Source organism: Cydia splendana, chromosome 15, assembly GCF_910591565.1.
Source record: "Cydia splendana chromosome 15, ilCydSple1.2, whole genome shotgun sequence".
Lineage (NCBI taxonomy): Eukaryota > Metazoa > Arthropoda > Insecta > Lepidoptera > Tortricidae > Cydia > Cydia splendana.
The window spans coordinates 3,700,400-3,719,023 of record NC_085974.1 but is presented as its reverse complement, the minus strand read 5'-3'; the positions used below and the strand labels follow the sequence as shown (position 1 = coordinate 3,719,023).

The window sequence follows — 18,624 nt, the reverse complement described above, 5'->3', positions numbered from 1 at the left end:
CGAGTACGAAACCTCGAATTTTGTGATTTTTACGCAGGGTTTTTTGGTGTTTTGGGCCACTTTCAAATCTACATGGTACAGTGCAGGGTTAGTAATGACGAAGTTCTGAGGTAACAAACATACGAAACAATAATAATTCATAACCTCCTCCTTACTGTAACCTCCAAATGAAATAAAAATGTTTTAAAATTACACATTAGGCAAGCGTGTATAAAAAAATCTCCTTATTCTGCTGACTAAGGTGTGCATCTTATTACGTATGATAGCTTATACAATTACTGATGATAACACAGCTAATCCAACCTGTTTTAGCTTCAATTATCACTGATGCAACACACTGATCTATAAGATTTGATACGCAACACTGTAATACAGTGTTTTTTCTTTACAAATAGCAAACTTTGTAATATATACGTAACACCCAATCTTCTGAAGATAATCCATTTGTTTGGAGCGTTGTAATACTAGTCAGGGAGGCCAATGCAAGAATTAACTATCGTGTGATGAAACATGCATTCATATCTCCGAAAAAAAACATACTCAGCTATACAGCTTGATTACAAATTATCAAGTGAATTGCTTTGCTGGTAGGTTACCTTTATCTAGTGGATATAATTAATTGTATAATTCTCAAAACTTTATTTTCGTAAAATATGGATGGTCGGATTGTGTCATGCCAAACATCATTTAAATTTTTGACAGAACAGCTACAGCTATTATAAGTTTGCACAATTTCGGTAATTTTATATTAAAAAAGGTCTGCATATCAGCACTAGGGACTATACATTCATCCTTTTGTGATTCCTGATCGTAAAGTTCCTGTTTAATGTTTTGACGTTAGTCACATTAAACCTACAGATAGGTAAGTAGGATAGGTTCGTTAGGTTGCTTCAGATGCCCGAAGGGCAAACAGAATTAGGAGATCCGCGCATCGGGGCTCCGTCAACTCAGTGAGACAAAGATTTTGGAATTGCATGATCTGCCTGATTTAACGATCGGCCGCCGAGATGTATACGTCGACGTAGCAACGTTTTCAACCTGCTCACGGACTATACCAACTGATAGGCGTTAAAAATCACCGCCGCATCTAATAGGGCGATATCAGGACGGAAGTATTCAATTACAATCGAACCGATTAGCCATCCTCTTCATTCTAATCGAGTTAGAGCAGTACAATGAAAGTTCGATAGTCGATTAGTGCTACGGTGAATAAGGGTGCAGGAAGTATTAGTTAGGTAATTTTTTGCACATGAATGATCATTAGTTTTCCTGGTGTGGTGTTGTGTGGTCGTGTCATGTTAATGCGCTTTTCTTTCTGAGTTGTTTGCTTGGTGAATTATTTGGTAAGATGAGTGTGGTTAGTAAGACTATGTGGCGGTCGTGGACGGTGGAGCATCATTCGATGCCGTTTGACGGTTATGGAGGTATGATTTTTTTGGTGGAATTTTTAATTTTATCTTAGATTAAGCACATTCATTACTGTTTGCAAGTATAAAATATCTGAAAAAGTCTCTTGATTTAGATAATTACGAGTACCTACCTATTCAAAATAAGTAAGTAATTAAAGTGCATATTTTCAGCGTACAGATTTCTGATATTAAATTGAAACAAAAGCGATTGTTATTTTCAGTTTGTTCTAATTAGTATTATTTATTTTATTAAAGTACTGTTTGAATAAATTAATACCCTCCGAGAGTTTGAACTATGTATTCGTAAATTTCGTAAATAGTGAACACCATCGTAAACTAGTTTAACGTACAGAGTATCATTCTTAGACTTATACTTAATAGGTATGTGTCTCATTTAATCCATTTGTTGACACCATTAACTAGTATTATAGGGACCGTGCGCGTTGGAGGGTCTGCCAACTTGTGGCCTGAATAAGAAACATATGTGCATATTATGTACATTGTCAAAGCAAGTGCTACCATCTACCGCTCTCATTAGTACGTACCCCTTGTGCATAGTAGGTTCTGCCATCTTGTGGGCTACATCGGAAGCATAAACGACATATTTACGCCTCGCGCCAAAAATCTGACGGCTCCTATGCTGCCCCCTATACTTCATGCACGGAGCCTATAGGGATAGTAGTGATACTCTGAAATATAGTCTACCATTTGTGAACTCTCGTGTGCTATCCAAATGTTGGTGGAGTTGGAGAATTAAAAGTTTAAATTCCGAATTTTCCTTACAGCCTGCTCCGCCTCGGACGCCGACGCCAGCAACGCCAGCGGCTGGTACCTCCACAACGCCACCCCAACCCCCAACGCACCTGCAGCACTGTACCAGCGAGTCAGAGACTTGTTCCACACGCGCTCCCCTGGGCCGAGAGTGCCGGCTGAGGGGCAGGAGGCGCCTGTTATGACTGGTAAGAGTCTTCAGTACTTGGTATCTCTTTAACAGTCCCTAAGCAGTAGCAGCACTGTACCAGCGAGTCGGGGACCTGTTCCACACTCGCTCCCCTGGGCCGAGAGTGCCGGCTGAGGGGCAGGAGGCGCCTGTTATGACTGGTAAGTCTTCAGTACTTGGTATCTCCACCCCAACCCCCAACGCACCAGCAGCAATGTATCAGCGAGTCAGAGACTTGTTCCACACCCGCTCCCCTGGGCCGAGAGTGCCGGCTGAGGGGCAGGAGGCGCCTGTTATGACTGGTAAGTCTTCAGTTCTCCTGGCGGTAACTTGACACCATCTCTAACACCAGCAGCACTGTAGCAGCGAGTCAGAGACCTGTTCCACACCCGCTCCCCTGGGCCGAGAGTGCCGGCTGAGGGGCAAGAGGCGCCTGTTAGCACTGGTAAGTCTTCAGTTCTCCTAGAGGTAACTTTACACCATCTCTAACACCAGCAGCACTGTACCAGCGAGTCAGAGACCAGTTCCACACCCCTCCCCTGGGCCAAGAGTGCCGGCTGAGAGGCAGGAGGCGCCTGTTATGACTGGTAAGAGTCTTCAGTACTTGGTATCTCCATAACAGTCCCTAACGTACCAGTAGCACGTAACTTCACACCATCTCTAACACCAGCAGCACTGTACCAGCGAGTCAGAGACCTATTCCACACCCGCTCCCCTGGGCCGAGAGTGCCGGCTGAGGGGCAGGAGGCGCCTGTTATGACTGGTAAGTCTTTAGTTCTCCTAGTGGTAACTCCACACCAGCAGCACTGTACCAGCGAGTCAGAGACCTGTTCCACACTCGCTCCCCTGGGCCAAGAGTGCCGGCTAAGAGACATAAGGCGCCTGTATCTTCTTGTTCCTCATCTATCACCAGACCAGCGGCTGGTATACACGAAGTCGCACCACCGCACGATCAGCATTTCTTTTACTACGGAATGATGGATAGAGTTTTTCATGCAAAATAATGTGCTTAAATAGGATTATTAGGTAGGTATTTAAATATTCTTTAACATGATTATTTATATACAACCCAAGTTTAGTCAGCTTATTTCCTAGAAGTTCTTCTAATACTCGTATAACACTTTAAAATGGTATTTTGTTGAATTTTGCGGTTCATAGCTTATGATAATTGGTTGCGTTTCCTACACGACTATTCACGCACTAAGTGTGAAAAGAATAATTAGTTTGTTCAACTGGAACATATTGATTATGAAATAATAAAACCACGATATAATTGTTTGCGTAAATACTTAAAAAACACCTTTTAAATTCAATTACTAACCAATTTTGTATCATTGTATTGCATGCATATACACTTATGAAGCTTAAAGCCTAAAATTTGATGTTTCAAAAGCTCATACTTTAACTAAAGTTCCTAAAACTTTTACTGTGGAACTTTACATTTTTAGTTTAATAGCTAAACCAAAAGTGCATCCATAACTCCTGGGATTTTGAACAGCGCCTTAAGCGGGACGTTTTGGAAACTTAAAATACCATATAAATGAGACTTAACGCAAACGCGTACGTCACGTCACGCTATAGAATGAAATTGACACTAGGGGCACAGAATAAGTAATAGTACTACCGTTCAGAAAGGACTCTTCCTACAAAACCGAAGCTTGACAGCGATTCAGAGTCGAATCATTATATCCCTTTCTAACTTATGGCACTATCCCTTTCGACTAATTCAAGTAATTATCTTATCTGTGGTCGTGCACGCAAAGGGACGTAAAGTTGTGCCAACCCTAATAATTGCTCGGAGCAATGCTGAGCCGAATGGAGCCGAGTTTGCACGAAGTCAGGAGTGTCTCCCCACTGCTAGGGGTACTGGGGTTCTGACTATAGTGATAGACCGAATGCGTCGCTCTACCGTTGCACGCGCACTGCTCACACGCACGCACACATGTGCGCACGCATGATGTTTAGCTAAATTGCGCGTCTAATCAGAGGGCCTACCGCGAACCACGTTCGACGTGTTGCCTTCCTGTCACTAACGTACGAATTTAGAAGTGCGACAGAGAGGCAACACGTCGAATGTGGTTCGCGCTAGGCCCTCAGAGCGACTCCTGTAAGGTTCTTTTTAAAAAAGAGCAGCATATTCCAGGTGTATTCGGACAATCTGAACACACCTTAACATTCTGTATTTTAACCCGTTTTAGATTCTCGACAATTTTAATACAAATTCTCTAGTTATAGGTCCTATCAATTACACTAACAACTATCTAATTTAAAATTATTCTTTTATTTCCAGTAAAAGCCGAGATCCACGGATCCGAAGCGCCCACGGTTCCCGAGCAGTCTGACAGCGACAGTGGAGCCGAGGCGACGCGTCGCGACCACCACTATGAAGACATCTACATGCCCAAAGAAGAGACACGCCAAAGGAGAAGGTAGGCAGCTTTGTTATCAGTAAAAGCCGAGGTCCACGGATCCGAAGCGACCACGGTTCCCGAGCAGTCACACAGTGACAGTGGAGCCGAGGAGACCCGTCGCGACCACCACTATGAAGACATCTACATGCCCAAAGAAGAGACACGCCAAAGGAGAAGGTAGGCAGCTTTGTTATCAGTAAAAACCGAGGTCTACAGATCCGAAGCGACCACGGTTCCCAAACAGTCAGACAGCGACAGTGGAACTGAGGCGACGCGTCGCGATCACCACTATGAAGACATCTACATGCCCAAAGAAGAGCAATACCAAAGAAGGAGGTAGTTAGCTTTAGCCACCACCTTTCTAGAACAGTTTGAGATTGACAGTAAAGGCAACGTGCCGTGATCATCACTATGAAGACATCTACATGCCCAAACAAGAGCAATACCAAAGAAGGAGGTAGGTAGCTTTGTTTGTGTCAGTGAAAGCTGAGATCCTGATTATTCCAGGCGGTCACCGTTCCAGAAGTCTGTCTTTACTATATATACTATTAGTTTGACGTTGTTGTATATTTGTACAGGAGCAGTTCCCGCGACTCCGGCAGCCACAGCAGGCCCGGCAGCGCGGCGCTCATCGTCGACTACACCACCAAAGAAGGCATCGACAGGTTAGTACCAGCGAAGCTTGCAGCGTCATCTAGTTTAGACGATCGTAGTTCTAGTTCTCTCTCAATCTAGTTTAGATGGTCGTAGAGATACATAAAAGTACCTAGCCAGAGGTGTAATCTCTAACAAGTCTAATAAGTAATAACACAAAACTAACGCCGATTTCCTTGTGTGTTCCACGCGTGACATGGATTCATCGAATTTGAGTAACTACGTCCGAAATCATGAAGTCGCAGATTTGTCTTAGCGACCCTGCCTCTGTCTATTTGTCAACTTTGGGCTACTAAGTTAGGGGAGACCAGTTGGTTAGGTAGACCAGGTAGTTACCTACACTGGTAATATTTTGCTTTTTTTATTACACATAAAGCACTGATTTCTGTAATATCTGAATTACCTATACCTAATCTGCATAACATTTTAAGGACTCAGGACATCATGCTGTTACCTAAATCTGTTCTTTTTTGGGGCAGTATATTTTGGGACTTCTAAGGGTCTCCTCAGATATATCGACGCGCATTCGGCAAAATCCGATAGGAAAAAGCTTTATGTCCGCGCAATAAGAGCGAAAAAGCCGTCGACGCGTCGGCAGGCGCCGGCCGATGCGAGCTGAGTCGAACGATGACTTTTTCGCTCTTATTGCGCAGACTAACGGCTCGGCCACGACATTGAGCGACTTGCGACGGTGGCAGCGATAACCATAGCGCATGGTTATCGCTGCCATGGAGCGAGACACAGCGATCGGACCTTTCGTTCCCACCTATGGTTGTCGCTGCCGTCGTCGCCAGTCGCATAATGTCGTAGCCGAGCCGTAAAGTTTTTCCTATCTGATTTTGCCGATTCCGCGTCGACATATGTGGGGGAGGGGGAACCCTAAATCTTTTAACCCTTTTCCAGGCATAGTACGATTTATCAAACACATACGCGCCACTAGAATTTCATATTTAGCATTCCGATTTAAGATTCAAATTAGATTGCACTTTCGGGAAATTTGACTTGTCTTCAAATGAATCATCAAAGCTGGATTAATTTGAATCTATATTTATATTATATATATAAAAGGTATATTTGGATTTTTCGGGAAAACCTTGTAGATTGGTGCGGCCTGGAAAAGGGTTAACAGTGTTAACACTTAACACATTTGTTTCTGTTGGACAGCATAAGCAAGGCATACGAAGAGGTGTCTCCTGCGCCCGAGAGCCACGCCAAATCCACCATCGCCACCAAACTGGCCGCGCTCACGCATAAAGCACAGAACTTCGTGAGTACCGAAATTAGTGTTAATACTATTAAGAAAAGTTAATAATCAGACATCGTAAATTTTATAGCATTTTCGGTGCAGCGGAGTGGTGTTAACGGAATTGGTATAAATAATTGCAACCCTAATGATTAATTAGTAGAGATGCCCCGAATAGTGAATTTGGCCGAATATTCGGCCCCTCTCTCGGCCGAATACCGAATATTCGGCGACCGAATATTCGGCATGACATGCGAACATTTTGAGTCACAATTATTATGAAAACTGTTCGCCAACAAAGCACAACGTTTGCTAAGATACATTTTTATGTTGAACAGAATTTATGAATGTCGTTAGAGTCAATCAAATCAGACCCATGATAAAAATAAAATTTTGTAATTAACAAATGCTCAAAAACGTGCCTTCGTATTTAACTACTTTCCAAGAATACATTTTAATTTAATTAAATATACCTAGTTTTTGGTTATTTTTTTGTGTATTTTTTCTTTTTAGGTAGGTGCAACAGATATTCGGTATTCGGCCGAATAGTAGGCAACATTCGGCCGAATACCGAATATTTGGCAAAGTGGCCGAATAGGCCGAATACCGAATAGTTGCCGAATATTCGGGGCATCTCTATTAATTAGCGTTAATTACGTTAATATTAACCTTAATTTACCATTTCAGTTGGAATTATCTATACCAATTCCGTTAACACCTCTCCGCTGCACCAAAAATGCTATAAAATTTACGATGTCTGTTAATAATAGTGGATATCGCGCCTTGATCAACGATTAGGCTATCATTACAAACCGAAACGGGAATATTATAATTGTATAACTAATAGGTATAAGATACCTCGGCCATTTTGTGTGTGCCAAACTCCTTAAATAATGTTTACTGCTCTATTATCTGAGTACTATGTAGGTCGATACATACTTCGATCGAAGCATACTTACTTCAAGATGACGTTCAGATGTCAACTGTACGTGGGCCATACTGAAAGTTTCTGGATTCTGATATATGAGACGAATTATTTTTCTAAGTGGCCATTCCAGAAATTTTCAGTATGCCATCAGTATTGCAGTAGCTGCATTACTGTTGCGGCGTCGTTGTTGCTACCGCTGTATCTGTCAAGCACACCCAGCTTGAATTAAGATATAGGTATATCAGGATGTCTTTGGATTATTTTCTATGTTCACTGAAAGATTTACATTTTTCTGTATAGGTACGTGTGGGATGACACACACACACACATACAAGTGAATTATACACACAACAACATACGAAATGATATATTCTCCCCACCAGGCCAGCCGCCTCTCCTCAGCCGCCGGCAGCCGACGCGCCTCCGTTACGGAGGAGACCACCATCGTCCAAGCCTCCGCCTCCTCCGGCGTGTCCTCCGGCGGCAGCTCCGGCGACGAGGCGCCTCCGCCGCCCCCGCCGCCGCCGCCACCAGCCGTGTTGGAAGAACCGGCGTTGAAGCCCTCGGAATTGCGTAGCAGGCTGGGTAAGTGAAAACAATCGAACAGAATTAAAGAAAATACAACTGCGCCATTAACAGTGAATAAAGAGTAAGTACCTACATAAGACTTCAGACAAAGACATATGTAACTTCGTATAAGACGAATAAAGTCTAAGGAAAAAACGTGCCTCGGAATTCAAGTAAAAGTCATTCTCGAATAGATGCCGCACACACCTTTAGCCTATCCTCGGCTAGATGGCGTGACGACACCGTTTCATATTTAACAATTTTAACACATAGATATCAGTGAATGAACATGGATCAAAATGATATAAAAATAATAAAATCATTTATCCATATATTATTATATACATTTTTTGATAACTTTATACGTTTTCCTTTTGAGTTTTAGTCGTGTGTCGATAGATGGCAGTAAATTTACAGTGACTACAAAATTTACAATGACAGGACCCCTCTATACTATCTATTCTTTTTGCTTCAGAGTAGGTATACACGAAAATCTTAGAGCGCGAACGGACTATAGTGGTAAGACTTATGATAAATTGTACATTATGTAGCAAAAATAATGTCCTATTTTAAGAAGCTACAAAAATGTCAGACTTATTTATAAGGTTGAGGTAGGAGTTGAGGTTTCTTCCATTGTCCAGTGTCGTATTCTCACTTTCTTTGGACATATTACACTTCGAGACGATTCATCTGTGGAACGACTTGTAGTGCAGGGAAAGTCGAAGCACACTGCACGATAGGTCACCAATGCGTTGGTCAGACCAAGTCAAAAATGCACTCAATGGACCACTCCATGAATGTACAAGAAGGGCTACAGTACGGGAACAATGGCGACGGATTGTGAAGCTTGCCACCGGCTCTGATAAGACGACCAAGACCACTCTGACAAGAGTGTGCCGACAAAGAAGAAAAAGGTATGAGGTATGTATATAATAATAAGCCTCTGTAGCCGAATAGTCCACCATCGTGTAAGCCACCGCCTCCGGCGTGTCTTCAGGCGGTAGGAGCACCTCCTCTGCCGCCGCCCCCCGCCGTTCTGGAAGAACCGGCGTAGAACCCGTCGTAACTAAGAAGAAGGCTGGGTAAGTAAAAAAAGTAGATTGTGTACTAAATAGATGCGTACTATGCAGCAGCTATGTGTGCCTCATAAGAAGGCTCAAAGTCACCCAAAGGGCAATGGAGAGGGCTATGCTTGACCGCATCAGAAACGAGGCCATCCGCAGCAGAACCAAAGTAACCGATGTAGCCCTTCGAATCGCTAAACTTAAGTACTGGAAGGCGCAGTGTGGGTAGACCCCCCCACAAGGTGGACTGACGACCTGGTAAAGGTCGCGGGAGTCCGCTCGATGCGGGTGGCGCAGGACCGGTCATTGTGGCACTCTTTGGGGGAGGCCTATGTCCAGCAGTGGACGTCCTCTGGCTGATATGATGATGATGATGATGCAGCAGCGCTTTTTTTTTAATGATTATGCAGTCAGTGACTGACTGACAATGGATAATGACATTCTCTGATCGTCAATTATTGTATCTGTTTTCCAGTATTTTTATTAACTGTGTGTGATTTCAGGAAGATGTGAGGTTGTCAGGTTAAAAGTTATGAAATAAGATTCCACTAACATACCTACATGACTAAATTTAACTCGCTTGCAAGAATATTCTGCAAGATCAAGCGAGCAAAAATATCTTTAAGGATTGTATCAACGTTTTGTCGTACTTACCTAAAAACTTACATAATAAAGGGGCCCAAAGATTAACAGTTCGCTGGACGATATCAGCCTGTCAGTTGTTCGGAGCTGTCAAATTTTGCGTTTAACTGACAGGCTGATATCGTCCGGCGAACTCGTAATCAGTGGGCCCCTTTACATTACATACGACTTATGCAGATGATATAATACAGCTAAAGAGAGGATCACCGTAAATGTTTGTATTGTATTGAACAATACGTCAAATATTTATCCTTAGAGATACTTACTTATCACGCTACTTTCTATTATACACATTGAGCTACACTAGACTTATGAAATCGACTTTCTAAGACAGCCGTACCTATTTTATACCCACTGTTCACATTACAGGTATATTTCAGATATAGTTCCGTGCAACATGTGTGCTATTATAAGCCTGGAAACAAAACAGTTGTTATAATAATTATATGTTGTAAATATAAGAGATTAAAATCAGCAACATTCGTATCTGATGTAAAAGAGGCAGGGCAAGTAATTCACGTAACGAAATACAGCACGACTTGTAGTTGTGATTACCATTACTATTTTTTGTGCGCTAAAGTAATCCTTATTTTATTGGTATCTAAGATTCATAAATTGAATTATATGTTCCATCGTATTTTCTCGGAAACGTTCGTATTCGTCGTGCTACTTCAGAGACTGACTGAAATAGGAAGACACGTACGTTTCCGTGAAAATACGATGGAAAATAATTATGCACGACATCTGTAACTATTTATCTTATTATAGATACAAATGAACATAATAGTAGGTAACAGGTTCTATAACAACCGTTCAGTTCGATAGCGTATCAGCATTTGGCTGTAGCTGCGTACAGAAGAGACTACTGGCATTACGGATGTTATGCCTACGCATCCCCTCTAAGATCTTCCCCTCCTCCTCTCCTCTCCGTAGGAAGAAAAAAAAACATTTTATGCTTAAAGAACTTATTTTCTCAAAAGAAATTGTACATTTCACTTCATGTAAAATTAAAGTAAATCAGCGAGCATCGCAAGTTGTACAAAACAAACAAAAACCAAAAACAATTACAAATTAAGACTCGTGTCACAATAACAAGTAGCAGGTAGCATTATAAAAGTCCAAAAAATTACACGTGAAATGCAGAAGAAGTTCATTTTAAAGAATAATTAATACAATACATGTTAAAAACAATTTTGATTTTGACAACCTAAGTATACACGACCGATCGTTGTGGATACAGTTGGGAGACCTATAAAAATCAGTATATGGTCCGGCTGATATAATGAGTGTATCAAAATATAGCGGTGTACTCTTACCCCCTTATTCATAAAACTTTACGGGCCTGATTTAGTTCAATTATGTTTTATCCTTTTCTTACAAATACATAAGTCAAAATGACAGATAAGGACAAACGATTATTAGCTAATTGAGGTTTATAACGCGCTTATGAATGGGGGTTAGAGTGTCCAGTGATTATTGTTTATGTAAATTCGCGAAATCGTGGAAGATTCCAGCAATGAACAAGCAAAATTTAAAACCGCATTTTGATGTATTTTGCCTAACTTCGACGTATTTGCAATGTAATGAAGAGAAAATACAATTTAAGTCAGTAAGTAATTAACTTAGTTCACTTTCTACGTGTAATGGGCTGTTAGTCTCGGCCTGATTGTACCGTAAGTACAGTCAAAACAATAAAATAATTTATGGAAATGATTTTGGCTGAAGAATTAAGTAATGTTCACTTTCCATTTCGTGACGATTTGGAAACTGATCGGGTTTGTAAACGAATAGTGATAATGCAAATAATTAAATAAATAGGTAGGTATATATAGGACAATCTTATACAAATCAGTCTAGGTTTTAGGTACCGTAAAATGGGGTGAGTAGGTGCAAAACTGACATTCAAACCTCGATAACATTTTATTTCTACATATGCAAACTGAATGGTGTATGTGTATATAATAAGTGTTCCGGACGTTTGTATTTTAGTTTTTATTTTATTGTGGGTAGTTCCATTTCATAACTTTGACGATAAACAGGAAATCCCACCTCACCCCGTAGTCCCTCGTATTTGGGGTGAGTTGGATTTCATACAAAGGTGATTTTGGAAGATTGTTGGATTGTTTTTTTTTTATTATGAGTATTACTATAGCTCCATTTTAAATTGTAATACCTTATTTTTGTAGTAGTAGCCTTAAAATCCCATCTCACCCCCCTTTCATTCCTTCTCTCCCCATTCATAATCCAACTCTCCCCGCGAGCCCTACTCACCCCATTTTACGGTATGTGTAATTAATTCCATTCATTCAATTCAACATTCGATCCATTCGTCTTTCTCTGCACTCGCAAATTTGATCGAATCTGGCACAAGTCGTTTGGGCTTTGCATTTTATTTACAACTGTTTTCAAGGCAATTCTTTTTATTTCAACTCGTGGAATTCCTCAAATAGTTTTATATTAAATATTTTAAAGTTTATACAAACATTACATCATTAGTCAAGCTATCTACTCGTAACTTTGAAAGGTTGTAAGATGCCGTCACGTCAAAACTTTCCAATAAAAATGCAATTTTAATTTGTGAAATGATAGATTCAAAATTGAATGGTATAAAGTTTTTAGAGGTCTTTGGGGTACTAAAGATGAAACTAACAGATTCAGTTCACGCTTTAGTAAAATCTATTGGAACTAATAAATTTGCAAGACACTTTGATAACCCAATCGCAGCATTGCTAGTAATAAATTTGGCGCGTTTCGATTAAAGTCTGTACTGAAATCTAGCTCGATCCTCGAATCTATTCTATTCAAGTTGAGAGTGATCTAATCCATCTCACTTGTAGCCGCTGAAAGAAAGGATGATTAACGTTAGACCGGGCCGTGTCCGGGCCGGAGCTTCCGGCGCATTGTTTTCTATGGAAAGCATCACGTGATCGCCTGTCATGTCATAAAAAAGTAAGCTCCGGAGGCTCCGGTCCGGACACGGCCCGATCTAACGTGAGTCATCCTTAAAAGGAATGAGATAACATACGATAGAATTAACCTATCTAGTCTGCTATGGCCGGTTCAGAAGAATGGCTTCAAAGTGTGATAATTGGCTTGAAACTTTGCATCTATTTGGTATTTACCCCCTTATGCAAGCCTCAATTAGTTTCATTTATGTTTTATCCATTTCTAACAAATCCATAAATCAAAATGACAGACAGAGAGACAGACAGAAGTCAAACGATTAACCTAACCTAACTAAGGTTTGTAGCGGGTTTATGAATAACGCGAATAAAGTTAGACCAAGAAAAGTCTGCAGCGATTTTGATAGCCCACGCAGTGGAAGTGTTATTTTAAACGTCAAACTTCTATAATCACTATCATCATCGTGGGCTATCAAAATCGCTGCAGATTTTTCTTGGTCTAACTCTAGTCTTTAGTTGACCAAGACTGCAAGAGGCACATTTTGAAAGGCCATTTTATAAAGTTACAAGTAACAATTTTAGAAGTCTGAAGCGGCACACTCGTGCAAACAAGTGCGAGTCAGGCTCGCCCACCGAGGGTTCCGTACTTTTTAGTATTTGTTGTTATAGCGGCAACAAAAATATATCACCTGTGAAAATTTCAACTGTCACTATCACGGTTCATGAGATACAGCCTGGTGACAGACAGACGGACGTACAGACATACGGACAGTGAAGTTTTAGTAATAGGGTCCCGTTTTTAGCCTTTGGGTACGGAACCCTAAAAAGGAAGTCAAACACCAATGTTGTTGATTTACATTTACCTGACAAAGAGGTAGAAGAAAACATTAAAATTAACATTTATACAACATCTAACACGAATTGTAAAACTACATTCGTAAAATACTCTCAGATTTCGCGAAAGCGACTTTCAGCGAGCAAAACTGAAAGCAGATATGTATGTAGATCTAATCTGATTTCCACCGACAGACAGAAATAACAACAATTTAGTCACGGCTCGTTGTTCGACGAGGTAACCGTTTAACTACAGTGCTTCCTAGACTATACGGACTGATTGGCTGTGGGGTTCTTTAACCTAGACTCTTATATTTATTTTAATTTTAGACTAGTGGCTCTGTGAGCTCGCGATTAGCTCAAAAATTTAAAATATTTCGTTGAGTAATTATACTCATTATCACAGCAATTCACAATGGTCTAGGCTAGACCTTACTGCCGCTTAGGTCATTTAAGTCAATTTTCGCCATTTTGTTTTTTTTCCAAAAAACGAAACGACAGAGAATTTTATCAATCTACCGAACCTACTCACAAAACTTCACGATAATCGGTTGACAAATACGACCTGAGGGCCTACCGCGAACCACGTTAGACGTGTTGCCTCTCTATCGCACTTGTAAATTCATACTTAAGTGTGACAGAGAGGCAACTCGTCGAACGTGGTTTGCGGTAGGCCCTCTGTAGAGGAGAATATCCGGACATACGAAAGTATTTTTGCCCAACTTGAAACGGGGTCTCCGTTTCGCTAACGCTCGGTCGATAATTCTATGAATATTTTACGAGATAATGACTTTACACAAGTAAAAATGTCAAGCAGGACACTGCTGCCGTATGTGGGATTACTGTGGGCCAAAACAGCCACCCGTTGGGTCCCACAAATTGTAAGGCGTCACGGTAGACCTCGTCGGAGATGGTGGGACGAGCTTGAGGCCTTTGACAGAGCCTGGGGGGAATTTTCCGAGAATGGGAGGGAAGCCTTTGCCCAGCAGTGGGACAATATGGGCTCATAATAATAATAAAATAATAATCGAATTTAGACTGTTGCGAGACATACTAACATTGAATAATTTTACGGTTTAACGCAGTTTTAATTAATTTTACGCAGTACGCGATACACGGCCGTCGTGAACGCTGCTCTCACTGTTAGTGCTTGAGAAATGAGAGTGACTAAAAACAAGTGAGTCTAAACCGTAAAATTATTCAATAAAATAATACGTCAATTTCCTATGTTCAGGAAATTAAAAACCCGTAGAAGGTGTACAGTCAGCAGCAGAAGTTGCTAAGCGGGTGAGGTGTTCAAAATTACCTAGACACGCTCTTATTCTCTTATCAATAAAGTAGCGTCAAGATCATTTTGAACACCTGGACCGCTTAGCAACTTCTGCTGCTGACTGTACCGTAACGGCGTTTGGAAAACTCATTCAATTGTTTACTGTAAACTCATGTAACACATTTCAAATTCAAACTGATTTTTCAATGGCTACTTTAATGCTATCTAGTGTCCATTGAATTCAAGAAACCCATAAGAAGAACAATCATTAATTATCAAGCAAACAAATATCTTTACAAATGGTATAACACTATAGATACTCAGTTCAGTGAGAGAAAAGGATGACTCACGCTAAAACGGTTCGGGTCTGAGCCGAGGGGTGACCGCGACCACCCGTCATAAATAATGAAGTGTGGGAAGCCTAAGCTTGGCCCGGACCCGGGCCGTTCTAGCGTGAGACATCCTTTACTCGTGAGATTGTTTAACGCGGTGGGCATGCATTTATTATTATTTAATTAGGATTATAATTTATAATTGTCTAAATGCTGCTTCAAGCAGAGTGAAACGGTAGCTGACAGAGCTAATAGTGTATCTGTTTGACGATCTTTGTTAAGTCTTTTTGGTATACATTTTCTGTGTGATGAAACTCTTCAATTGTTTTACAGTTTTTGGTACGTGGCTGCATTGTAATAGCTTACTTTGAATCTCATTGGAGATTTGTAGAGTAGGTAAGTTAAAATAAATCTTCTTTTTGCATTAGGATTTCTACAATATGTAAAACTTGGATATATAAGTCCTTTAAAACTTCCCTTCAATTAAAACTTTGTCAAAATGCACTACATATCAAAATAAATACAGTCAATCAATAGTACCGTATGAATCAACGCGCCAAAAGTATCTGCCACCATCGAATACTTTCCCAAATAGAGTTAATATATAGAGATAGGTGTATCTCGATACTTCGCTTTCAGAAGTATCTGAAACAGTTTAAATGTTCAATATTCAGAGACATATGTCTTTTTATTAAGCTATCGGAGAATGGTATGGCAGATACTTTTGACGCACAGTCTGATACGCTACTTTTGAAGCTGACTATACCTACTCTAAGATCACTTACTACTATAATACAAAAAAAAACATCTAGACTTGACCTTGTGTAGAGTTTCGCCGTAGATATTGCAAATTCGTGCAGATTTCTTGATTTTACGTAAACCCCACTAAGGTGCACAAAAAGAGTCACCGGAGCGGATCGTTTCAAACAGTACCTATTGTCTGATAAATACTGAAACCTAATTAAAGTTATTAAAGTAATTAAGGAAGATTAAGTTCTGCTTCGCCGTAGTGAAGACAAAGTATCGTAATAATGATAAACCTATAGTTCGTTTTTTTAGCGTTAGGATAAGACTACGCGATCTTGACGGGTCTTTTAATTGGAAAACACTTTTTAAAAATCAATATTTCAGTAACTACCTATTACTTATGAAAGTAAAATAATGGTAAAGTCGTATATGATTCATAATTGTTATAATACGAGTACATATGTATTTGCCGTGACTAATTTTTCAAAAGTGTTTTTCAATAAAAGGACATGTCAAGATTGTTTACCTCTTTTCTCATGAAAAAAAGAATTTTCTCAATTTCAACATTAGGTGGGAGAATGAGATTGGATTTCTTAATCCATAATTAGCAAAAATACTCTATTAATACACATTTAGGTAAATATATCCATTTGCGTTGAATGAATGTACTTATGTAGTAAAAATACAAATGTATAGTCTAAGCGTCCTATGTCTAAAACTCCGTGCCGTAAAGACTTTGTAAACTGGGATAGGTAGGTACATTTTGTAGGGGTGACGGCAGTTCGAACTTGCTTACCGCCGTATCAATAACACCTGGGTTATAATCCAGAAAATCGAAGTTCACAAATTATGGGCATCTTTCTCTGTCACTCTAATTACGCCTTCATTGGAATAAAAGAGAAGGAACCCCGCAATTAGCGAAATTTCGATTTTCGCGGTAGCCCCTCCGAATTAACGCAGCTAAGAATACTTTTATGCCTAAGTGTTGTAACGTATGTGCATGACAAACAGGCGACGAGCTATGAATAACGAATGAAGACACAATTTTATAGAAAATAACCTTACGCACCGATTGACAAGCAAGCATTCCACCATTTACTCGCCACCGACCAACTTAATTAATCACTGAGCAGAGAAAAATAGCTTTAATTACAGAGACATAAAGCATCCGTTGACAGCACGATGCGTGTCAAGTGATATAAGCAGTTTTTATACGCATTGTGGTGTTGACACTCATTCTCTTGTGTTTATTGAATTCAATGAACATGCCATCTCATCGTTATTAATTTGTTCAAACATTTATCAGTCCTAATTGATTAGTTAAGTCTTTTTAGTTGATTTTGTTTACACTAGTTATGTAATTAAATTATTACAAAATAGTTTAAAGAGTTTTAAAAATTATTGATCGTGCACGCATGGTTGCGTCGGCGCAGGGTGCGTGCGCGCGACTTTCTCTCCCCTCCTAACGGGCGCCATGTTTCAGCTCGCCGCGGCTCGGCGTCCGCAGACGAGGAGCGGCCGCGCGGGCTCAATCTCGTGAACAAGCAAGCCGTGCTTCCGTTCGTGCCGCCGGCCTTCCCCCATAACGCGCCTGACAGGCTGATCAAGCCCTCGGAGTACTTGAAAACAATCACGGCGCCGTGCAAGCGGGACGACGCGGCGGCGGAGGCGCGCCCGCCGCCGCCGCCCGCGCTCAGCGATAACGCGCCCCCTCCGCCACCCCCGCAACCGCCTATGACCGCCGCCCAACCGCTAGCAGCCATCAGCAGCGCCGAGCTGTGCGCTGTCCGCTTACGCGCACCGGCTGCTAAGACGCTCTCCGCTCCGCCGCCCGCCCGCTCAGTCAGCCTACAATGCTTACCGAGCGCAGCGGAGAACTACAAAAGCGTGAAAATAGACTTGATAGAAGAACTGAAAATGTCGAAGGATATCACTGGGATCAAGAAGATGAAGGTTGAGCGGGCGAGGAGGGAAAGTCTTCAGGATAAGGAGACGTTCACGGAGTTCACGAAGCGGTTCACAGCGGAGAACTTCGTCGATCAGGTGAGTGTCGCGTTTTTATTTTTAAGGTCGAGGTGATATTGCTTTTCTAAATGAAAGTTACGGAGGAAATCATGAGAGACTGCACTCTCTGTTTTCTATTTGCACACTTTGATCTTTTCGTGATCACTAAACAAAGATCTATGGAATTAACATGCAAGTTTTGATAACATTTTGTAAATACTACCTACCTACTTATTTACTTAGTTATTTTGCAATTCTTAGCGTTAGATATTAAAAAAACGGATGTCTATAATTCATTCTAAGACGGGTGTACAGTCAGCATTAAAAGTAACGGATTAGACTACGCGTCAAGTGTATATGTCGCAGTCAAAAGTGTGAACTGGTCAAAAGAATTTTTAATCGACAAAAACAGGCAAAACTGCTTTTGACTGAGCATGTTGGTCAAAAGTAGTTTTACCTGAAAATCATTGGTAATTGTGACTGTTTCTATCAGTCAAAAGTACTCGCAGAGATAGGTAGGTTAGGGTTATTTTTTTTTGCTACGCCCAAAAAACGAAACTGCTGCCAGAAATAGGTATGATTTTCAGGTAAAACTACTTTTGACCAACATGCTCAGTCAAAAGCAGTTTTGCCTGTTTTTGTCGGTTAAAAGTTCTTTTGACCAGTTCACACTTTT

General features: G+C 40.8%; 1 protein-coding gene across 1 annotated transcript in view; it reads left to right on the top strand.

Annotated features, from left to right (window-relative positions):
* LOC134797449 (espin) overlaps positions 1–18,624 on the top strand; it is a 97,593-nt gene that overhangs the window by 66,792 nt on the left and 12,177 nt on the right. The window contains exons 7-12 of the mRNA XM_063769690.1: positions 2,195–2,368; positions 4,640–4,778; positions 5,342–5,425; positions 6,579–6,681; positions 7,969–8,170; positions 17,428–17,987. Of these exons, the coding sequence (XP_063625760.1) occupies positions 2,195–2,368; positions 4,640–4,778; positions 5,342–5,425; positions 6,579–6,681; positions 7,969–8,170; positions 17,428–17,987 (1,262 nt within the window). The remainder of the gene's footprint in view (positions 1–2,194; positions 2,369–4,639; positions 4,779–5,341; positions 5,426–6,578; positions 6,682–7,968; positions 8,171–17,427; positions 17,988–18,624) is intronic.